Consider the following 24,940-nt stretch of genomic DNA (forward strand, 5'->3'; position numbering starts at 1 on the left):
GGTGGGGGGGGTGGGTGGTGATGGGGTGGTGGTGAAGAGGAGATTGAGGATAGAATATAAAAAAAATGTAAGAAGGGCGGGGTTGGCTGTGAGTGAATGGGTGGCCTGTTTTGAAAAAAGGCAGTGGAGAGGAGAGAGAGGAGACACAGAGAAGGAGATGTGAGCCAATAATTATAGCTAAAATATACAGTAATTTTTAAAACCCCTTTTCTGTACACTTTTTTTTTTCATCAGTGAAGATGATCAGTATTCATTCTGGCTTCTGGTGTTCCTGAGCCACGCTTGCTCTTCATTTGCCATGTCCGACACTTCACTTGCAGTAAGGGTTTGGGCGCGTCGCTACCTGGTGGAGTTGGCGCCTGTATGCTGATACTGACAACCCTCTCTGTTTACCTAACAGCACAGCAACCCGCAGGCGCAACCACCTCCACTGGGGAGTGTTGTGGCTGTCGCTCCTGCCATCACTCAGTTGTCTGGTGAAGGGTTGAGCCACTACAGCGCAATTACACATTCATTTCCCCCAGCCAGCCAGCCAGCCAGCCAGCCAGCCAGCCAGCCAGCCAGCCAGCCAGCCAGCAAGGCTCCCCTCCCCCTCAAGCTCCCTATGTCCTCCCTGCTTTGCTCTGCCCCCCCCTTCATATTTCTGCAACGCGTGCCCTTGCCCACCATTTCCAGCTCTACCTGATACGGCTCAGATTCCTCCCTTACACCTTTAACCCCCACCTCCCTCTCTCATTTTTACCCCTCTTTCACACTTGTCCTCCACATCAGTGGTCGGCTCAGAAAAAAATACACAAAGGACAGAAGCAGAGCTGGAGAGAGAGTGGGGAGGTGGAGGCCAAAGGGATGAAGATGAGAGGCGAGGTAAAAGGAGGAAAGCAGCATGAAATAGTGTGAAATGTGAGGGGAGGACAGAAGTAGGAGTGGAGTGGGAGGGAGGTAAGGTGTTCTGGATGGAGAGCAGGGGGTGAGTGGAGAGACTGGCTAATGATATATTGATTTGGCTGAGCCCGGGGCAAAACAGTAGGAGTATGTGGGAGGAGGAGAGTCACAGCTTGCAGATGTCTTAAAACACCTGGGTGGGATAAGTTTTGTTTATGATATGCTCATACTGAAGGGCAGGGAGGCATGATTTGTAAACATCTCCAAGCATCTGAGCCAGGCTTAGTCTTGTTCAAACAAAAACACGATTCATATTTCAACCTTGTATTGCAGCGTTTGCATCTAAAGAGTAATTTGAAGGGAATTTTAATTGGTTTTTATGTTGGAAAAAACGATAGCTCAGCTGTCAGCCAGAGCTCTGAGCTAGAACAGAATAATATCAAAGCTTCTGGCCATAAAAGCAGGCATTTAGACGGCGGACAGTCATTGGGGATCACATTAGGTGAGATCACTAAGGGGGGAGAAAGAGAGATGGAGGGGAATTAATGGGATTTTGTCCTTTTTCTCTTCATAATGCATCAAGGTGTGCATGTGTGTCCCTGTGGGCAAGTGGGTGAAAGATGCTGATATTGATTATTAAATACATTTCTGGATGAATGATACGGTCTTTATTGATTGGAGGAGTCACTGAAGATAAAGCCTCATGATTGGAAAACTGCCTGGGAATAACATGGAATCTCACAGCTGAAGTCGTCACACAGCCAGAGGGTTTAAAAATGTTTCAGTCTGAGATAATATATTAATTTAGGTAATTCATTTAGCTCTCACTGAACCTTCGTTAATTCAATATTCTACATGGCTGCTGTAGCAGCGCCATCCACCTTCCTGTTGTGCTAATGCGACACCAGGTTTCTGCCCATGCTGTTAAATGGGAATTGATGTGTAATACTGCGTGTCTACAGGCTGAGACAGGGGCTGCAGCGAGCAAGTCATTCAAGCGCCGGGAGATGAAGACTCCAAATTGTGGTCTCTGTGTTAGCACTCAAATTAATTAGGCCACTCTCACTAAGCCTTCCTCCTCTCCTTCGGTACCGTGGTAATCACCTTTCCCTTTGGAAAATTCGAATCAACGCCCAATGCACTCCTTTTGTGTTTTCCTCACTCAAATCCCTTTGCTACTCCACCTGCTGAATCTTCTCCTCCACCCAACTTTCTCTCATGCTCTCTTCACCCTCGTATTTTTCTCTCATTTTTTCTCTTTGCTCATCGCATTTACACACTTTTATTGTAAAGATGCCACAAGCAGTTTTCAGCAGGATCCATATGAAGGAGAAGGTGGCCCAGCAGCTGATTATATTAGATGATATGCACTGGAATCTTTCTGCTTTACAGGTGAGATAGTGCCGTTCAAAGCCAATCCCCTGGCTCCCACTCCCTTCATTTACCCCTTACCTCCCCTTTACTCCCCTCTGCCCCATCACTGTTCTGTGCTAAGCATGGTATGACATGATAGCAGAACACAGTGAGAATTGGGAATAGAGGTTATAGAGTCGTGATGAGTGAGGATCTGAGAACAGCGTTGGGTTGACATCCGGGAATAACACCCCTCCCATCCCTGCCCCATCTGCCTGACGACCATGAAAAGCCATTAATTTGTGTGAGAGGACTAACATGTCCCACATGCCAGTCAGTGTCTTGTGATAGACAGATAACTCAATTCTCAATACTGCTCAGCAACACTCAAGTGTGTCCGCTTGTCATTGTTATGTACATGGTGTTCAACATTTCCATTTTTTGGCTGGACCTCTATTTGAACAAGATGCATTAAGTCAAAGTCTTAACTGAATGGTTACTGCTTTCTAACAGAAAGCTATATCAGTATAGCTGTAATATATGACATGCAATAGCACTGGGGTAAATGGTTTAAGAGTAGTGACAACAACACAAGCATGCATGATATCGGTATAATGAAATAGTATAGTGGACTGTATAATGTGTTTTTGTTTTGAAGGGAAAAACAAGCTTCATCTCTCCTTAAGAATAAGGGCATGGGTTTGAGTGGAAACATCAAAAGCTTATCTTTTCAGTCTTAGTAGAACTGCTAGAAAGAAGGCTTGCTTTGAGGTACATCACATGGTAGACAAGACGCTGTTGTCAGCATAAAAATGTAAGTCGCATTTGGAAAACTGGTATTATTTATGTATAGAATAAATGGCAGGGGGCCTAGTATTAATCCTTTTGGGACAACTTTATCAATCTTTTGGTGTTTTGATTTGAAACCAATGGCAACAACAGTTTAAACAGAAAGATGAGTTTTGAATCAGCTGTAGGCAGAATAATAAAAATCCATGGAAGGCAGTTTATATAACAAAATGTTGTGATCAGCAGTATCAAAAGCTTTGGACAGATCTGCAAAGAGTACAGCACAATGTGAGCCACAACCACCAAATTAAGAACACAAAGGGGATAATTGTTTGTTTCGCAAGAATAGATCAGTTAGCATCATACTGTCTGCCTTCATGAACTCCCTTGATATATATCAGTGTTGATTTCTGTCTTGAGCCTATTCTCCTCAGCCAGTTAATTAACAAGTCTGTGTTTCTGCTGACCAAAGTTTCCTCCGCTCAAATACGATTACACACAGTTAAGATTTGCTCCTTCGAGGAGTTCCTCTCCTCTCAGTCAAAGTGCTGGTTTTCCCTTTCTTTCATTCTTCAATTTATCCGCCTCTCCACAGTATATCGAAGTCCCATCTTATGCCATCTCAGTGCCGCTTTGAGGCAGCTGGCCCTCATAGTTCCCTCTGTGAAATGGCTTTAACACACAGTGACTTCTCCAGAATGTGAATGAAGCTGCTGCGAGGGGTCGTTCTCTATTACCTGTCAGTCATCGCCCTTAGTATGATATGGCACTCATGTCACGAGCCCATACACACATGCATGCACACACCCACACAGACACACACACACCCACTTGTGTGCATGCAGAAGGACAAAACACAAAATATGGTTCTTGCAGCAATGTATTATATACTGGCAGTCTTCTCAGAGCAGTAAATAAATAATGAGAACACTGTTAAAATTCTGCTCGTACGCCATTGCTCTTGCTCTCTGAAGAAAAAGGAAGGCCACACTGGAAAGGGAGAGGCTGTTCTTCTCTTTTCTTTTCTTTTTACGTATTTCCTGCCCTCTTCATCCCTCTCTTCAGCTCCTTTACTTCTCCCTCTCCCTTTTTATTCCCCTTGAAAAACTGCTCTATGCTGAGTCTCTGTCAAATGCTGCTCTTGCCTCCTTGTTTTTCTTTTACTGGTATATGTATAATATTTTCCATTGACATTTATGCGAGACAAAAACGTGCAATTCCTCCCTGTCATGCATTTTTGGTGATGCGGAACATGGCACGTTGTCTTGTGGAATATTATAGGAACACTAAGATGTAAAAAGTATTTCAGCTTTTGCTATTATGTGAGATCAGTGGAGGTATAGTAACCTCCAACAGTCAGACCAAAGGTAGAGTTCAGTGGAGAGATATGAGGGCAACATACTCCAGGCTACTTGCCCTTTGTCCAGGTGGGAGAGAAAAAAAGTGCAAGAATCAGTAGTGGATGATGTGAAATGACAAGAGCCAGTATTTAAGCTGGTAAGAGTTCATGACATGAGCTGTATGACGAGGACCTGTCTGCTTGAATGTGATGACCTCTAGTTTTCTGTTTCGTGGAACGGGCAGTTGATATTTTCCACATGACACTGACCTTTTGTGTTGAGATGAAGACCTAAAGCAGACAGATTAGGGCTGAGTGATGCAACAGATAACATGACAAGAAGATTTCGGTCTGTGTTTGTGTGAGTACGTGTTAAGTATGTGGGGTGCATTAGGTATTAGTGGCTCTGCAGCATTCTGAGACGGGCTAAAATATGTGTAAGCCTGTTGAACCGGACACAGTCACCATGAAATCCTGTTTCAAACTGGCTTACAGCAAATATTGCAAGAGGGGAGGCTGAAAATGTGTGTTTGTGTGTGTGTGTGTATATGTGTTAGTGTGTGTGTGTGTGTGTGTGTGTGTGTGTGTGTGTGTGTGTGTGTTTTTGCACGAGCACAGGTGTGTGTGTGAGGGAAAGCAGCAGATAAACACACAAAATAAGTGACACAGCGCTGCATGTTTACAGAAGTTGCTCTTTATTTCATGGCAGCTGATAAGTAACTCTCTCTGAGAGAGAGTTGAAACACATGAAGACGGAGAAATAGGAAACTGACAGGTATCCCCACAGAAAGGTCAACCTTGAGAGTGGTTGCGTAGCGTAAGCAAAAATTTTCCTATCTTGTTGATGTTGACACCTCTAATCCTTTCTGCCCCGTGGACCAGCGCACTCCTCCGGCCCTGAGGTACTTGGCAGTGGCACTGCAGTAAATGTGCCGGTTAAGCCTTTTTTTTTTTTTTTGAAAATTCAAATTACAAAGTGAGCGGTGTTCTGAGTGTGAGCGTATAAGTTGCACAGGGAGAATACGAGAGAGGAATTTTACTCGCACCCAGGCTGGGCCCGTACTTAAAACGGTATGTCTCCATATGCCTCCGCCTCAGCAGGTCATTTTGATTACTGCAGAAAACTGTTGTTCCACCCCAACACTGCCTCTCTGCTGCTCTCCCACACAATCATTTGCATTTTTCTCTTGGCCCTCTTCCATATCTTTCAATTCATCCTGTCACACCTGTTATTCACTTGTTTCTCCTCTTTCTCCCCCCTCTCTTTCTTTTCCCTCCTTCTTTGTGGCAGTGCAGAATCTCATCTAAATGCACAGCCAGTCATGTGCTCTCTACCTGCTTTGGGCATTTTTACTGGTATGAAAAAGTGCAATCATCCCTTTCTTTCTAATACCATCTCATAACAACTCAAGGTGATGCAGAATTGCTTGAATGCCATAAATGTAGATATTGCAGTGCATGCATGCCTTAATATTCCATTCACTTTTATGTCGCTTTGCTGGTTATCTCGCCCTGTCCTGCTCAAACACTATGCATAGGCTTTCCAGTGCTTGCTCTCTTGCCTGCAGACAAGCAGAAAGAGGCAGGGGAGAGGAGAGCAAGGAGGAGGGAGAGGGTAGCAAATGAGCTGTGGGTAAAAATTATGGGGTACTAGAAAAGAGAGCAGAAGCCCAGCCCTGGAAATGGAGAGAAAAAGGTAGGGGGGTGTGAGACAGAGAGAGGGAGAAAGAGAGAGAGATTATACAGTGTAAAATCCAGAGGAACTAAGCTTAGTAGTAGTGCAGTGTACAGATCAGCCAGGCTCCTTCACCACCGGGGAACAACCGCTTTTTGTGCTCCCCTGGCTGCAGTGGGGGGAGTGCATTTACCGTCGCGCCCAAGGGGAGAAGCCAAGAAGTATCCTCCAATCAGCCGTTAGTGATTTCTCTCATCTTGTGAGGCTGCTGATGGTGATTTATCACTGACCTGAGACAAGGCGCTGCACTCAGCTCAGCAGTGTAGCCACCTGGAATACTCACCATGGTTTTTATTTCTTTTCTTAAGCACAAATACCCTCTTGTGGATATTTCCAGGAGAATGACCAGAGGACAAAAGGAGGATTAAAATGGACTTACAGACTGCCATTCTTGAATTTCCTTCTTTTTCTCCCTTCTGCAGACTAAAGACGGACTAACTTTTGCGGGGTGAATTTGCGCCACATGAGGACATCTTTTTATACTCAGTGCTTTAATAGAAGGATAGAGGCATTTGAATCTGAATTATTTGTAATTTCATTCCATATTTTATCCTAAAAAGCATGGCAAGAAGGGGATCCTCCTCGACACTCTCGCTGTAATAATCATGTAAGGCTGATACTCAATTAGACAGAGGTATATGGTGAAGCACAGGAGATGGAGATGGTGAAAGAGGATGAGAGTTGAAGCACACCTGCCTGCTGAGCATGTCTGACACCCTCACTGTGTCTTGACTAGCACCTGCCTCGACTATCAGGTTGTCTTTTAACAAGTTATCATGCTTCTCACTGAGGTGGCATGAGTAGGGATAGGCTTGTGTGTGTGTGTGTGTGTGTTTGTGTGTATGAAAGTGATAGTATGTGATATGAGTGTGTTTGTGTGTGGTTTATGTTCGAAGCCAGAGTTTAGGATTACACTGCCTCTGGAAAAGGATACAGGTGTAGTGGAGCCTTGAATGAGGATTAGCAGCTCTAACACTTCGCTGGCAGGCACACAGAGCGATGGACGTTTCAGACAAGAGTCTCAAGCTACGGCCGTGCTGACAGTTATCAGCTGAAGGATTCAAGATAAAGGTATAACCAACATGATGAGACTCAGAGGGAAATCACAGAGACAGGGAGACAGTGACACAGTAGAGGACGTTATATTGAGATTCTATTGAGATATTGAGACTGAGGCTGATCACAGAGCGAGTGGGAGTTTCATATCAATAGGACAATTAAAACATGAAGAGAATGTGTTGAGAGTCAGTAAATATGCAGAGCACATTTACAGGTTTATATATATAAAAAACTTGCCATCATAAATTACATTATTGGCTATAAAAAAGCAAACATTGATATTACTTTTGATAAACAATCTTGATTTACCCCGATTACCTGACAAGCACAAAATCCAATAGATCCATGATTTGGTTTGATATTGATTTCTCTGCAAGGTCAGGATAGAGTCCTGTCTGATCTCTGCTTAAGAGGTCACTAATTTAATTATAATCCATCATTCGGTCTCACCCTGGAGTAGTCAGACGGAGTGCTGAGTATGTCATTGCTTAGAGAATCAATAGTCTAATAGTTGCATTAAGATCTAACAACAGATGAACTCCTGCTGCTGTCTGCAATAACAACCTATGGAAGTGACATGCCTTTTAATATTTGGAGAGGCTGTATGATACGTGACTTGATGGCGGTTCTGCTGACAGTTACAGGAAGTTTGACAGGTTGTGTGTGTAGTAAGGCTTGTTGTTGAAAGGAGCATGTGATGTCGCCCGTCTTGATGTGTTTGCAGGTGTTTTTTGGGTTTGTGTCCCTGGCACACAGCTTATCTCAGCTGCACAGCAAGGGCTTATAGATCCTATACCTAATGGTGTAATGGGCACCACGTTGCACCACCCAACCTGTCCCACTTCCCCACTCGGCAAGTTAAATTAGGAAATACTTTTAACAATGCGTTGATCCTGAAGTGGAGGGCGAGAGCAGGTGAGGAGAGTCCTGACAGGGCTTCCTGGAGGAGAAGTTATCTCAGCGAACACACTCAGAAATCCTTCAGCGATCGTAGAAAAGCAGAGCTCAGTAGGTGGGAAGCTCGTGTGGGAGTGAAGAAAGCAGGAGTGAAAAGAGGACTGAGGCAAGTTCTTTGAGAGCTGCATTGTTTGCAGCTAACTTGTTCAAAGGGCATCGCTGAAAGTGTAAGTAAAACACTCAGGAACAGCGTTGGGGAGTACAGCGAGACTTCTGCCGGGAAAAAACCTGCTCTACCCTGCAGTTTTCAACATAAGAGAACAAAACAAGGCCGGGCACAGCAAGTATACTGTTTAATCCTTTTTGACAAGTCACCAGATAAACACTGATTTGTCTGAAACAACTGCCTAATCTTTTTAATGACACAAGCACAAGCCAGCAGGACTCTTACAGCACATCTTTTCTCTAGATCCAGTTGGCAGTTCTTCCTGTTATCCAACAGTCCAAAGATGAGACTGAGGTGAAACTGGATGATGCACAACAGCACATGAACTTCAACAAGCACAATTCGTTGCCTGCAATGGAGAGAGAAACAAACAGGTGGGCTTGCAGCTCTGAAATTATCTCCACTTTTAAATGTGCTCTGGATTATAACACTTGAATTGTGAAGAAGGAGAAGAAGAAGAAGAAGAAGAAGAAGAAGAAGAAGAGAGGAAGAGTGACACAGCCAATTAAACAGTGTATCCGTCGCTGGCAGGGATGTGTTGTGTGTTACTCTAAGGAAGAGAAGTGTAATATACCACAACCCCCGCGAATGAGGGTGGGGCTCTCCCACTGCCACAGACAAAGACCCTGATAGAGAGAGTCCTGCTGTGAGAACTGGTCATCTGGAGCAGTACTTTGGACCAGCACGGCCCACCACCGTGTCAAAAATCACAATGGGGTGCAACATGTGTGTTGTCCAAAAGCCTGAGGAACAATACAGGGTCATGTTCCAGGTGAGCGCTCAGTCTCCAGTCTCCTCTCTTTCTCTCTCTTGCTCTCCCTCGCTGTCGCTCTGTCTGAGTTGTTTTCATTTCTGTCTTTTGAGTCTTCAGGCAATAGCATCTCTTTGTGTCCTCTCCTTAAAGTATCCCTTGCCACTCTCACTTAACTTTCCTTTCTTACAGTGATGCTGCTGAATGACTCAAATTCAAAACACTCCTCACGATAATGCACATGCTTCCGTCTGCAGGACAAATTAAGAGAGTCTCATCATGCTGACACACTCATTTAGCCCAAATCATTCACATATGAAATTCCTAATAACCAGTTTTTACTCTCAAATGAATTTTGCATTAATCAACCACAGTTATTTCTATATTTATATAGATATGAATGTAAATTCATTCAAACCTTTATTTACACAGGGAAGGCCAAAAAAATACATCATCAGTTAATTTATGAGTAGTTAAAGTAAAACATTAGTACATAATATAATAACATGTTAATTAAAATATGATCATAATATTATATAGAGCAATTAATAAAATTAATGAAGGTAATCAAACCAGTGAATGCATGAAAAGCGACTGATGGGTTTGATATAAGCTCCGGATCATGTGACACATCTGACCTCTGCAAATTTTTTTTACCAGATTTGTTCCTGTTTGTGCGGATTTTACACAAATAAATCAACCTAGTACTACAGGGCTATAAATTGCTGTATCGAAATAGTCATTTAGTGATGATAATATCGGTACTTATGATAATGATACTTCACGGTGATTATGATGATTATGATCAGAGAGAAGAGAGCTGAGCTACATTGCATAAGATTGAGAGATATGCTGGCATGGAGAAAAGTAGAGTGGTGCAGAGCCACAGAGGCAGCAGGATGGATGAGTTGTTATAGCTGGGCTAAAGTGTTATGGGAGAGAGGGGTTGCCACGGTTACAGCCTCAGTACCACCTGCCAACTGGGACCACAGACTGTATGTGAGTAAGCTCATCTGGCTGTGCAGTGCCTAAAGGAAGCTCCAGCTCGGTAACTCTGATGATACACGCGGTGACCGAAATAAGTCCCATGCTTACTAAGCATGAGAAATGATCAGCACTCATGGGCATGCAATGCAACACTTTTAGTATCTGTGGCACCAGAAGCCACAGCTGGGTCTCTGTTGCATGTTGGAGTTGGGGTCCGGGCCAGTTAACTGGGCTGCATCTGGTGCCAGAGGCGATGCCAAGAGAGAGAGAGAGAGAGAGAGAGAGAGGAAAACATGGAGAGAGAGACCGAGCCCAAATAGAGGCACTGTAATGAGTCGAGCTGGGAAATCAAAGTAGGAGAATGAAAGATGGAGGGAAAGTCAGACTGTTTTTCTTTCTTTCAGTCTTTTTCTTTCTGCTGTTTGCCCTCCGATATCAGAGGTAATTGACTTGAGCGCTTCGCTGAGCACGGGTGAATAGAAAGGCTTGAATGGCTTCCCAAATATCTGAGGTTGAGAGCATGAAGACGAGGAGCGAGTCGGTGTGTGTGTGCCGTCTGGGAGGTGATCATAAAACCAGAGCAGGGCCGTAATTCCATAATCAGTGACCTTATCTAACAGGGGTCAGCAGTAATGACACTGACTGCATGCAGGTCAAAATCTTTTTAAAGTGGAAATGAAATAATTCCACTGATCGGGGCGATGCGAGGTCAACTACGCCTGAAGGTTGCGTCCCTAGAAGTCTGTCATCCCAGAAGCACTTTCAGCTCGTCAGACGCTACCTGCACATGCTTTCCAGACGGGTGTGCCCATGAGTGGAGTGAACAGTGACAGGGAGGAGATGCATGTTGCATGATTTTAAGCATGCAGAGGAGGTGTCATGTTGTACGCAAAGCCGTAGTAGCTGTGTAGAATAGTGGATCAGATACTATGGGGGTGGTGGAGCAGCAAGTCTGCATATATTGTGGTCTGGTAAGCCTGAAACGACGTTGCTGCCTGTGAGCAGAGAAGCATGAGACAGAGAGAACAAACGCAGATGGAGTACTGAACCAGAGCCAGAGCCCTTGGCTGTGAGACACGTTGACTAGTGCACTGTAATGAGGGTATATTCGCTGAAAACCTGGAGGTCTCATATATGAAGCATGAGCTGGTATCTGTGAAACCGCAAAAGAAGTGAGAAATGTATAAAGCAAAAGATCCAAAATACTGAAGGCAGCCGAGAGGTAATCACAGACAACATGTTGTTTTGTCCATGAGATTCAATCTCAGTTATCACATGTAATGATTACAAACACAACAATTCTTGCTGTGCAGATGGCTGATTAATCCAAAGATCATGCCAAGCAAAAGATGGAGGTGCCCCAATCATAAAAAAAATCATCATAAAAAAGGACATAATTACGTTTCCCGTCACATTTTGTGGCTTTCCAGGCTGTGTATTTTCCCTTCAGAGGTTTGCAGCTTTGAGCTTTTTATCTTAACTAACATGTATAATTAAACCTTCAAATTAGATTCAGTCTACTAACTGTGTCTGCCTTTAGACAATAAATACAGCATTAAACAGCTTACAGCAACATCAGGCAGGAAAACCCGGCTGTTAAATTTGACTATATCAAAACACTTGCCTCTCTTGCCAAAGGAATAAAACTCATGCATTATACATCGGGCCTCTGCTTCACATACGCTCCACGCTGGTGGTTGGTACACACCCATTGGCATGTTTCTGATCAATTTTGCCTCCTATAGGCCTGAATTAAAAAGGCACATTGTTGCTCGTACGCTGTGACTCTGTGCGCGAATCATTTTGAGCAAGTTATTGCATTTTACATGCTTTTCACAGAATACCTGACCCCCCCCTTCCACATACACACACACACACACACACACACACACACACACACACACACACACAGTAAACCTAAGCCCCCCCCCTTAGCCCTTCAGCCGCTCCCTTCTTTTTCTCTCCCCTGTCACTGTAAAGCAGGAGGCTGTTTCCATGGCAACCGTCGTCATTAAACAAAACCTAATGTGCTTTTATTCACAATGACATGAAGAAACACGCTGACAGTCACAAGAGGCAAAAAAAAAAAAAAAGAAAAAAAGATGAGGATCCACATAAAACAATGACCAGCTGATGTTAGCTGGACGAGTGTGTGTGAATGACAGACACGTGAACACACACACACACCCACACAGAGGTGGACAAAATAAAAGAAACACCTGATGTGGTGTAACAGAACCTGTTGTCTGCACTGCACATTACTATGTAAATTTCATCATGTATTGCAGGGCTATTTTACTGCATTAGACTGCATTATAATGTCATCTGTTCCTGTTATTTTGTCCACTCTCCAGTATTTGCATTCTGTCACTGCTTGCTGATATAATAATGTTCCCAAATATTGTTTCCCCCTTTGCTCTTTCTTCCCTATTAACTCCCTGTATTTAGCATCAAGACGCAGTCAATACATACATTAACAGCTCACCACAATGTAGTTATAAGTAGATGTAAAGACATTTTAAATTTGCTATTGTGCAATATTTTCAATAGTTTTAACTTCTCTTATGAAGACATATGTTGTAAAACTGCGTTAGATTTTAAAGTCGTTATTTATCTGTTTACCTGCATCTGATTATGGATGCTTCACAGGAAGAGTTAAAGCTGCTCATCAATATACACTTAAAAAGACATTATATCTGCTTAGACTTACATTACAGTGTGTGATAAAGCACTTAACAATGTTAACACAGGGCTTGTAAATTCTGAATGGGGGGGGTTTCTGTGTTCTGTTTCACTTCATTTCAAATGGTGCAAAAAAGAAACAATTAACGCTGGTTAATTAGGTCAGCTGACAGACTGCTCATTACCTTTTGGCATGTCAGCTTCTTTTTATGTCAAGGGTGTGTCTGTTTTCTCAGGTGAAGCGCAGGCTGGTGTGTGTGTGTGTGTGTGTGTGTGTGTGTGTGTGTGTGTGTGTGTGTGTGTGTGTGTGAGTCAGTTGGGTACGTGATCTTTCCCACCTGCAGAGTTCTGATGCATGTGACTGACATGGAGATGAGACAGAAAGGTTACTGATGGAGAGGATGTCACCCTCATCTTTCATTTAATAGCAGAGGGGTGATGGAAAAAAAGAGGGTGGAGGGTGTTATTGTAAGGTCATATAGCCTTTGACATGTTGCCATTTCCCTCTGAGAATCAGTGAAGTGTTCTACACTTTAATTTTATAATCTTTCACATGCGCTCTCTCAGACCTCCTCGCTGTTCTTCCATCACCACCACAACAATTCTGGCCATATGAATGAATGTATTGCCAAATTATCCATATTTATATTCTCCATACTCCCACTGAGATTTGTTAGCTTCACCACCATCATTTCAAAGAATTTTTGCTATTTAAAGCAATATCTTCCCACTTTATAATAGGCTTGTATATTTAAATGAGATCGCTGATATCAAACAACAGGGGTTACAGCCGGAGTAGGTCAACTCCGTCTCCAGATTAATTGATTTTCTGAGGAGGCGACTGCTCCAGCCTTCAAAGCATGGGAGATGAGAAAAATCAATTACCGAACAAGTGGAATTCAATATGTTTGGGGGGCAGGTAACGGTCACGCAGGAGCTTCTGCATGAACAAAATGTAAGCTTGAGCAAAAACCCTGGGATACTGGGAGGAAAAGATTTATCATAAGGGAGAACTTCACTCTGAATGTTTGTGTGTTTTTTCATATAATGTGCAGCCTATTATTGTGGAGTTAGTCGTCTCCTTCCCCCGCTTTTTTTTTTTTTTTTTCCATCTCAGCCTGTTGTACAGCACATGAGATTAATTTGCTCTTTAAAGGGCTTTCAGATAAAAACTAATTATGCCTCAACCAGTTAAATTCCACATCAGCTTCCATTGTGTTTATGTTTACACGCAAGTGCTGAACCCAGAGCCAGGCTCACTCCCTAGTTACATTTGCATTACATTCCTTGAAAGCTTGTTTTCTACATTTCTCTCTGCATCATTACCCCCTCTTCACCTCCCATTCTCTTCTTTCCCCGTGCACTCCTTCCGTGTCTCTCTCTCGACACTTTGAACTTTTTGCTTCTCTTTCATCTCTACCCACATTTTCCCCCCCATCCCCACCCTCAGCTCCGCAGCCACCGACACCACCACCGCCCACTCCCTGCTGTGAATCTGGATGCTTTGCTATTTTTTTTTTTCTGAATATCAACTCTAATTTTCAACACAAATATACAGAATAAGGATGGAGTCTGGGGATTGGGTGTGCACATGGCATCATTATTTGCATAGTTTGTGCAGCTTATAAACAGCAGCTGTATGTAATGACCTACTAACCCAGAGATAATAGAGAACAGCACATGTAAGAGTGTAATTGATTCTCCATCAAGTCAGAGGCGAAGAACTGCCTAATGCACAACAACCATTACCCTGCATGAAGTCGTCTTCAAAGCAATCTCAGCACCTCTCATTGATAATGAATGAGAAGCCCCCCCCCCCTTCAGTATTCATACCTGTCACTCACGACCATGGAGCAGCTTCCTATAAGCCCCTCTCTGATCCTGCCGAGTTTGGCCATGAGCACACAGCGCTGAAATAAAAATGCACTTTAGTGAGGAATGTCAAGGTGCATTTTTCTCTAATCTAACATGCAAACTACAATGGATTAATTCCTTCATCACCAACAGGCCATGTAGAGAGGAAGCATCTTATTTGTCTCCAAGTGAAGAGGCTCATTAAGAGGGAGACAGCAGGATTGATGAAGGAACATTAGTGTGAGGGGGGACAGGCACACACGAGGAGATGGACGGGCTGAAATAGATGGAAACAGAGGAGTGTGAGTTTTCATCTCCAGGGAAGGGACAGAGCAGACAGAACTGCTGAGGCAGCACAAGCGAAAGAAAGCCAGAGTCTGGAGAAAACAGGAGAGAGAGAGAGAGAGAGAGAGAAAGGGAGAGAAAGCAAGAGTGAGCACGGGTGGAGAGAGGGTTAGAGAACAGAGAGGGAAATGAATGTGAGCATGGAAACACAATGACAAAGGAGGAAAGATAGACTAGAGGGGCAGTTGTGATGGTGCTACAGCAGCATGAGAGAGAACCAAATAAAAAAAAAGGATGGTGGGGGGTAGACAGGGGCTGAATGTGGCAAGAAAGTTTTTGTGGTTGGCTGCACAGGGGAACATTGATTTGACATGCAATTACTGGAAGGGGACAAGAGACGAGAGAGGGAGTGGGAGAACGAAGCACGGTGGTGAAGATGTGGAGAGTCGCAGACAGCCAAGGTCAGCAACTGAATGAGACTCTACAAAGGCTGTCTGGCTCAGTAACTGGCTGTGATTCTCACTGGCACATAAACAACATCAGGTCGTAAAAAGTCTTAAACGCAACTTGGTGGACGTTGCAGAAACACTGGACTATTTAAAAAATGCGTAAGAAATGTAAAAGAATGGTTCTGAATACAATGTTGAACAGCACAGCCACAGCAGTGCTTTGAGCTAAACGCTAACACGGTCCCAATGACAATGCTAACATGCTAATGTTTAGCAGGGGTAATGCTTACTAGAATACTGGCATTTGCTAATTAACAACCCAGCCCTGGTTTGTGCCTCTCATTTATTAACATTAGCACAGGCCTACATTCAGGTCAGAGAGATAAATGAGTTTGCCTGAAGGATAATCATCCAGCAATGTTAAACAAAGATATTTTCAGAATCCCCAAAGATAATCAACAGGAAGCACAAAATATTTAGTCTGCATGATGAACATTTTAACCCATTTTTTTTTTTCTTCTGAATTTAGAAAACATTAACTAATCTATGCCAATGAGATGCACCCACTGGTGCTAAAGCCAACCAAAGTATTCAATTTAAAATTTGATTTGCTTGGGGGTGCCCAGTGGCTCACCTGGTAGAGCGCATACCATGTGGGCTCGATTCGACTCAGGCCCTTTGCAGCATGCCATCCCCTCTTTCCTCCATAACTTTCCAGTCTCTCTCTCGCTGTCCCTGTCATAGTAAATCCAAAAAAGAAAAAAATTGACTTGCTGATGATTAGAGGAAAAATGTGAAATGATTCATAAGCTACACGATTTTTTGACTTCAACAACAGCAGAGAGTCATTAAAGGATTGGTGATACATATTGTATATATGAGAGCTATTTATTCTGTATCTGTCAGAACTATTTAAACGAACTGTCCGTGTCCACAGAGAGTTGAAGGGAACGCTGAGGGAAAAAAATCAAATATGTCTCAGCTAGAAATGTTTTATTTCTGCCAATCAAAAGGACTGAAATCTTGAGGCCCCAGAACAAATTATATTACAATCGTTTTGAGTGACGCTCCCCCTGCTTCACTCAGTAAAGACGGCACAATGAAACCAGCTTCTCCAGAATATTGATTAGTTTTATCATTTAAATATATTTGCAGAGAGGACCCACTTCTGATTCACACAAAAAGAAAGATGAGTGCTCAGGAGGACATGAGCGTACAAAACTAATGTACAAAGGAAACTCATTTTCATTTGTGTGACCATTAACTTGAATTTGTGCTTTCTTCTTTCCTCTTGGTACTTTCCTTTATAAAAAAAAGGTTCCCAACGACCTCTTAATGTTTTCCAACCACTCACAGTTGTAATTACTTTCTAATGCCGCCATTTCCCTGCTTTCTTCCTCTTTCCTTCTCTCCACAGAAGGGTCATATAAGCAACATGCTGTGCTCTTTCGATGCTGATGGTCGATTAAAGGTTTTAGTATACAGCTCTTTGCTCTGCTGCTTCATGTGATGTGGTGTCTCAAATCTTTTATATAAACCTTTTCTTTTTTAGTTTCTGTGTTCCTGTAGAAACACCATCAGCCCTGTGATAGTTTAAACACATATATGTCTGCTGAACTGTTCTTTTTTCTCATTTTAATTTAACTAACTTGACCTCAGTCCCTCTTTATTTTAGGTGTGTAGCTGTAGTCCCCCTTTCCTGTTCCCTGTGTTTAACTAACCTTGTCTGTCTGATAAAACTGCTGATGTGTGTCCTGTCCGTCGATCCTCCTATCTTCCTCTCCTCGTTATTCATGTCAGCATCTTTCTAGTTCACCTTTCACTACATGAAACTCAGTTGCTGCCCATTTTCCAAATCTCTGTCTATTTCTGAGGTATTTTGCAGCTTCTCTGTATCATGTAGGTGAAACTCGATGTGGTAGTTTTGTAGCATCTTTCTCCTTGAACCGATTTCCCCCTTCATTCAATTTACTCTCCTTCTCTTCCGCCCCGTTACCCCACCGTTTGATCTTGACTAATTTTTGGTTTTCCAGGTGAATGGGAAGGAGCTGTCCCGCCTTTCCGGGGATCCCACCCTGGACATACGGGACCCCGTGCTGTCCAACATACTGAGGCGGGGGTCCCGCAGACGGGCGGGCCTAGCAGGGGCTCCTGGAGGATTAGTGCCAGTGACCATGGGCATGGCCGACTGTGTAGACAGCTGCACCCAAACAGACATCAGCTTCCAGCATATGTTGACTCTGGGTAAGAGCAGCCAGCATCCCTGTGGAGCTCCACCCCCGCCCGACCCTCCGCCGTCCCCTCCACTACCACCGCTACTGGAGCCATATCTACTCAATGAACTGTGAGTGGGCGTAGAATAATAGGCCTCTGCAGCATGTCCAACTGTCAGACCAGAATTCATCTGCCGTTTTGGTTCTAGTCCATTTCATTCTGTTCACACATCTGAAGTTTTTTAACTGCCTCAATTACTGGAAATATTACATCCTGAATATTCTCATCCTCAGCTTTATAGAGCCTGTATACTATGACCCCACTGACTACTTCGATATCACTCAGCATGAAGTGGACAGGCAGGATGAGCTGGAGTATGAGGTGAGAGCCCATTAGCTACTCAGACGCTGTTACAGAAAGCTGCCCCGCCGCTCTCTGTCTGACAGCCTCTAACTTTTCTCTAACTGCACTAGGAGGTGGAGTTGTACAAGTCTCGTCAGCAGGATAAACTCGGGCTGACAGTGTGTTACAGAACCGATGATGAGGAGGACCTGGGAATATATGTAGGAGAGGTGAAGACGGTGTTATGAAATCAGATTTTCAATAAATCCTTCCCATTTCTTCCCACTCCGAAAACAAATCCTCCTTCTTTTCTCCCCCACAGGTGAACCCAAACAGTATTGCTGCAATAGATGGCCGCATCCGCAAGGGAGACAGAATACTACAGGTGCAGCTTTCCTCAATAGTATACTGGAGCATTATAATGAAAACATTATTATCTCTACTACAGGGTTGTCTATCTCTTCACGACAACATTTAAACCAACAAACCACTTTTTATACCATTTTTTTTTTCAACTTTTTGTCCAGTTATGTAATGCATTAAACTCTCTTAGATAACCCATGACCCACAATAGAGCTGGAGTCACGTCACTTTTAATGCAGCGTTATTAAAGGAAATTGCTCATAGTGCAGCATTTATTCTGAATGCTTTCATAAGAGGTTGAATATCATTACCCATGCTTTTACGCTAAAGAGAGATTTTTTTTTTGCAGTGTTTAATTCTAAAGAAAAACCATTTCCTCAACTGAGTGATTTAATTGAATCTAGCGTTTGTGGAAAAGGGTCTTACATTATCTGACATTAGCTCAATTTTATTCTTTTCTTTCTCTGTCAGATAAATGGAGTGGACATCCAGGACAGAGAGGAGGCGGTAGCTATTCTCACCAGAGAGGACAGCACTAATGTCTCCCTGCTCCTTGCACGGCCCGAGATAGAGGTGAGGAAATTGGATATGCAGTCTTCAGGGAGCACTGCAACGCTCAGTCAGAATACTGACCTAAAAAAAAACACACACAAAAAAACATTCTTCTCCCTTTATCTCCCTTTATATATAGAAAGGAATTGTTTTACATTTCTGGATGTATCAGGCTAGTACTCCATATTACCATTTAAAGACACAAGAACAAAACAGACAGAAAAGAAATTGGGGACATGAGAAAGAACATGGTTCTCTGCTTTGTCCCATCCTGCAAGCTGACTTGTGTAAGGAGGCAGAAAAGCAGAGAGGTGCAGAAACATGATGAGAACACAGATAACATGAAGACAAATAGTGCTTGTACTCACAGTGCTAATGTGGCACCGTTTTGTTTCCCCCAAGGTCACTCTTCCTGCAGATATGAGGGCATTGTAACACACACCAGACGCCCCTCAATAACACACCTCTGCCAAATTACTTGTAAACACACAACTTGACCCAACAAAATGGATTTTCATTGCATGTGGTTATAAAAATGTGCTGCAGATGGAGACACACACACACACACACACACACAGAGCGTGTGTGTGAATACAAAGAATCTGTATGCTGGCTGCATTTGTATAGAGCTAGAGGGCAGATTTAAAAGGCACTCATTAAAATGGTCCAAGTCAAAGACACGCACACGCACATGCACACACACACACACACACACACACACACACACACACACACACACACACACACACACACACACACAAATAACCTCTCCTGTGTTTAAATATGTCCTTGTATTTGGAGAGATGAGCACAAGTAGTACCTGTGAGAGGCTGGAAAGATTTATATTGCTAAGCCATGGTCCCACATTAAGATTCAAGTGAGAGAGGGCAGACCGGAGAGTCATCAGAGGGAAATGCACAAGCAGAGATTAAAGCTTGATCTGTTGTCTTGGGAGAGAAAGAGAGAGAGCTGAAGGGGTTGTTAAAGAATAAGAATGAAGATGAAGATAATCAATACTTCATCTTGCAGTCTGCAGACAGTCCACATTTGAATCAAACCAATTAGGCAAGATAAACTGCGCTCGGAGGAGTGAATTGTTTACTAATTATGGGCACAAGTATTTGCATGATATTTGATCATCTTCTGAGTGGATGCCAATCAAAACAGCAAAGTAAATAGATTAGATACAACAACAGTTCTCATGAAATATCAAGCACTATTCATCTCTAATAGTTGGATCCATCTGCATGGACAAAAACTATCTAACTCATCTTCTTACCATCAGGTAGATCATGTTTAGATGTGCCACTGTTGGATCCAAGTTGTTATTTTATTTCATGGACATTTCATTCAATGAAAACTAAAAACTATTGCAGTCATAAAATGGTGTTAAAATCTCACACTGCTCTGACTCCATCTAGTGACAGAAAGGAATACTGCTCTTTACTTACAGTGTAGAAATGTCCTGCAGACAACATTGAAACTGCTGTAATCAGTGGTTTTACACTAACAATGGAACAAATGACCTGGTTTAATGTGAACGCGTTGAACCCACAGTGATTAAGCAAAGGGCCAGCCACTGGATCCCAATGGCCAGCTGAAACATATACGAGTCTTTTATTCCTTTTGCCATAAAGGTATTGAATACAAAATGACTGTATCAGGGAACACTTGTCCTGTCTGGTATTTATGAAATCACTCTGCTGCTACCTACTTATTTGCACTGTTGGATGTTGTACATATTGTATGTTTTTAATGGTGTATTGTGTAATGCAGAGTGTATGTATTTTTACTGTACTTTGGGAGAAGCCATAGACAAATTTCCACTGAGGTGGACAATATAGTCAATCAATTAGTCTAATTTGGTAGTTCCCCTTGGCGCGTTACAGCTTCTTAGTGTCATTCAGCTCATTATTTATTGTTTTCCAGCCTGCAACTTTACTAGTTTTGTTCACCCTCACTGCTCTCATCAGCATTGTTTGCAGACACAGCAGCCAGCTCTAAATCCCCATTGTATTTTACCTGCACAGCACCAGCTGGCCGGCAGACGAAGTTAGCGACTAGCTGTTGAACATGGTGGAACATTTAGCAGCTAAAGAGCCAGATAGTTTCCTCAAGAGGTGGTGAAGACCAAAGCAGAGTTAAAATGACAGTGAATATTGGAATTATATTCCTCAGGTGACCAGGAGCACAATGTGTCCAATTAGCCTGTTCATTAGTCCGTCCATGCCTGCCCCCAAGTGGCCAAATCCGTAAATGCGAGTTTAAACCTACAAAAAAACTGTTATGTTAACATAAACTGTTATATGTATAGCAAATACTAATACTATTCTATTCTAATCTCTTTGTCTTTTATTTGTCTCTTCAACAATGAACTGCAATGTCACCCTTACCTGTCAGAATGACAACCAGCTGGATCCAGATGAGCTGGACCTGGAGCCACTGGACAACGCTGTCCATCTGCCTAACAGCCACAGAGTGAGGAACAGTGCCTCATTCCTGGGTGCTGGACCTGGCAGTGTCGCCAGTGGAGGTGCACTAGGCTGTCATGGTCGCTCAATGAGCCGGGACTCACCTGATTTGCTCCAGACAGTACTGAGCAACAGCCAGGAGCTGGACAGTGGGGTGGGCCGGACAGATGAAAGCACGCGCTATGAAGAGTCATCAGAACATGACCTCCTGGGAGACGACCACACTAGTGCCTCCAATACAAACGCCACCAATACACCTGGCAGCATGCGCAAGTTTTTGTCTGGTAGAGGGGACACTCCACCCTTGCTGCACTCCCAGGACCTCCAGTTCAGTACTGACTCCCTCTATGGGCTGGACTGTGTTAATGGGGGAGGGCTGGAACAGATGGAGCGACTGGAGAGGGCCTACATGGCAGATCCTGTGAGGATGATGATGCCTGGGCTGACCGAGGAGGAGTGTGAGAGGTACAAAGAGCTCCTGGAAATCAAGTGTTACTATGAGAAGAACAGTAACGGTCTGCTGCTACTGGGAGGCCAGGGGCCAGCACAAGAGGAAGGGGGTGTCCCACTGGATGTGAATAGGAATGAGAGCCTGACGCAGCATGAGATGGCCCTTCTGGAGGAGGAATTGCGCCACTTGGAGTTCAAGTGCCGTAACATACTGAGGGCGCAGAAGATGCAGCAGCTGAGGGAGCGTTGTCTGAAGGCTTGGCCTCTAGAGGACAAGAACGGAGCAAGTGCAGGAGCTGGAGTTGGAGCTGGACGCTTGGACATTAGTGGTACTTTGGTCAGTGAGGAGTCCTGTCACCACGCTCTGTCAGATATCAATGAGCTTCCAGAGAGGGAGCGCTCAGATAAAGACAGTACGAGTGCCTACAACACTGGAGGTGAAAGTTGCAGAAGCACGCCTTTGGTCAATGAACAGTATCCCTCACCCTCTACACAGAGTCTGGAGGGAGGAGAGTCTCTGTGTTCAGCAGGTATGCAGCTTCCAACTTCCACTAGGCAGAGAGAGAGAGGACCCCGGGCCGAAAGAGGGGATGGGGTACAAGAAAACTTAAACCAACCCTACTCTCACACTCACAGAAAAGCAGCCGAGGCAAAGACATCCAGCCCTGGAGCTAAAGTTAGGTCCCTGTCCCGGGATGGAGGAACCAGGAGGGGCTCAGATGGAGGGATGAGACGTAACCCCAAAGCCAATGGGACAGCGGAGCGGTCTGGTGGACGCAGTGCAGAAAACAGCCCTTACCTGTCCCGTCGTCAAACTGACACAAAGCCGCCTCATCGCTACCTGAGCTGCATGCAGCTGAGATCTCCCTCCACCTCTGAGCAGCTTGGTGGTCTCAGAGAGACTCCCAGAGAGGGCAGCACGGAGCCTGGAGGCGACGCCAGCCCGATGAGCTTGGGAAGTACATGTAAAGATGTTACCCAGGCCCCAGGTGCGTTACCCTTACCCGTCTCACTGCTGCCTGCCTCCCCTCGTATGGAGTGGAAGGTGAAGATCCGCAGTGACGGCTCACGCTACGTGGCCAAACGGCCCGTGAGGGATCGCCTCCTGAAGGCGCGTGCCATGAAGATCAGAGAAGAGCGCAGTGGCATGACAACAGATGATGATGCTGTGAGTGAAATGAAGATGGGCCGTTACTGGAGCAAAGAAGAGCGCAAGCAGCAGCTGCTGAAGGCTCGCGAGCAGCGGCGGCGCAGGGAGTTCATGATGCAGAGCCGTCTCGACTGTCTGAGAGAGCGCGAGAAGGACCAGGGCAGCAGCAGTGGCGGTGGTGGTGGTGGAGGACAGCAGGGGATGACACACCAGCAAGAATCCACCTCCATCCTGGAGCTTTGCCACCGCAGGAGCATGAAGAAGCGCAGTCGCAGAATCCTGGATAACTGGATCACTATACAGGAGCTACTGGCTCATGGGACCAGGTCTGCTGATGGGAAGAAAGTCTATAACCCTCTGCTATCTGTCACCACAGTCTGAGATAAAATGGGAGGGAGAGAGGCAGAGAGTTAGGCAGAGATAAGAAAGTGCCAAAATGTCTTGATAGAGCCTATTAGATGAACAGTTTCCTTCAGTACACCTTGGCACAAATATTGGTCTGCAGGGATGCAGCAACACAAAGCCCATGGAAATTTAAAGTAGCATACCTTGTGCCCAAGCCTGAAATGTTTAGATTGAAGAAAAGCTTATGACTGAGGTTGCCAGGGTTTGTGTCCAGTAACAGTCAGTGCAATACAATTTTGTCACATTGAAGATGCATTCCATAATCCCAAACTCAGATTTACAAAAGTCATAAATTTCAGAAATATACCACAGTACATTTGAAATACAGCACATTCCTCTTAAAATTTGTGTGGTTGATTGGATCTAAACGAGTCAGGATGACTCTTTCCATCTATTTTCATGACGCTTTTCCTCTCACATGTAAACAACATTAGCATTTTGGAAACAATAACACATTGAGAGGGAGTACGGTTACAAAAGTGCAGCAATTATGTCACCATTTGTGATCTGTCTTCTTACAGATGCTGTGAGAAATTGCACCACCTGCTGTTAAACCCTTAGTGAAATGGTGCACAACTGAAAAGTTGTCTTTGCAGGCCTCCATTACATTTTTGTGAATGACAGAACTGAGGAAAATTAAAAGTGGGGCTAAAAAACATGGAGCTGTGAAAACACTATGGGAAAAAGCCACTTCTGTGCCATAAAACTGTATATTTAGTGTCCATAAAGGACTTTTGAGTATGGACATTTTCAAAGCAACATTATGTGCCAGTTTATGTAGTTACTACATTTCCTTCATTCTTATTGCGCTCATGTACAAATGCTCCTTTGTTTTGCCATAGGAAATGCAACATCATTGTCAGACCACAGAGGCTTTTTGACAATGAGGAGCTGAGCGGTGCCTTCCTCTCAGGCAGACTTGACTGTTTAGCACAATTTTCAAAGCGTTACAAAAACACTGAGATACTGTAGCTAAGAGAGCAAACACTGAAGCACGGAGTAACTGAGGGGCTTTCTGTTTTTCTTTTTGAAACTAAGGCACATCGTATCATACAGAGCACAGAACACATTGGATATTGTTTCAAGGGACAAAATATCAAATCCTTTTTCTTCACTTGTCAGTTAGAAATTTCCGTTTTTTCAGACCAATGAGTTTTGGTCAGTATGCAATATAACTGATTTCGGTGTTGACTGTGAACAAGGCTATTTCACTGCAAATAAAGATTATTCTTAGCTGAACAAAAAATATTTAATTTGGCCTGAAGCTACATTAAATGTGGATTTTTCTATACATTTCCCGTCATTCCCAAACTTGATTCAGAGGTTTTTTCGCCTTTTACTTCAGTCATAGAACAAGCCACTGGACAATTATCCAGCAAGTAGCTAGAATGACAATAATGGCCAAGAATGGGGTGACTGATTTATAAACAAAAACTGACTTTTCATTTGGCTTACATGCATGTTTTGATATTGAGGCCAATTGTTTTTCTCCATGTTCTTACAGACTAAAAAGCCTTTACCATACTGTAATTGTGGATGTCTTTCTATGAATCTGCTCATAGCATAGAGAAAAAAAAACATGGTGTACTTGTTTGTTCAATATTGTGATGTCCAGTGTCTGCCATTTTACAGTGAAAGCTTTTCTAAATAAACGCTGTGATCATGAAAAGAGTTTTAGTACCGTATGTCAAGATTTTAACAATTC

The 24,940-nt window shown here is 43.7% G+C and overlaps 1 protein-coding gene across 2 annotated transcripts; it reads left to right on the forward strand.

Annotated features, from left to right (window-relative positions):
• The first annotated feature begins 6,095 nt into the window (after positions 1-6,095).
• Positions 6,096-24,904, forward strand: LOC111654194 (PDZ domain-containing protein 4-like). 2 transcript variants are annotated; one of them, XM_023405104.2, is made up of 8 exons: positions 6,096-9,052; positions 16,706-16,759; positions 17,322-17,632; positions 17,796-17,883; positions 17,976-18,074; positions 18,167-18,229; positions 18,679-18,780; positions 21,160-24,904. In XM_023405104.2, exons 1-8 carry the CDS (start codon positions 8,993-8,995, stop codon positions 23,209-23,211), a joined length of 2,829 nt encoding a protein of 942 aa, XP_023260872.1. In that variant the 5' UTR covers positions 6,096-8,992; the 3' UTR covers positions 23,212-24,904. The 2 variants fall into 2 exon arrangements, with proteins under 2 accessions (XP_023260872.1, XP_023260874.1); XM_023405106.2 differs by lacking the exon at positions 16,706-16,759.
• Positions 24,905-24,940: the final 36 nt, after the last annotated feature.

This window comes from Seriola lalandi, unplaced genomic scaffold, assembly GCF_002814215.2.
Source record: "Seriola lalandi dorsalis isolate HSWRI2012SDOR001 ecotype SW California unplaced genomic scaffold, Sedor1 jcf7180002054262, whole genome shotgun sequence".
Lineage (NCBI taxonomy): Eukaryota > Metazoa > Chordata > Actinopteri > Carangiformes > Carangidae > Seriola > Seriola lalandi.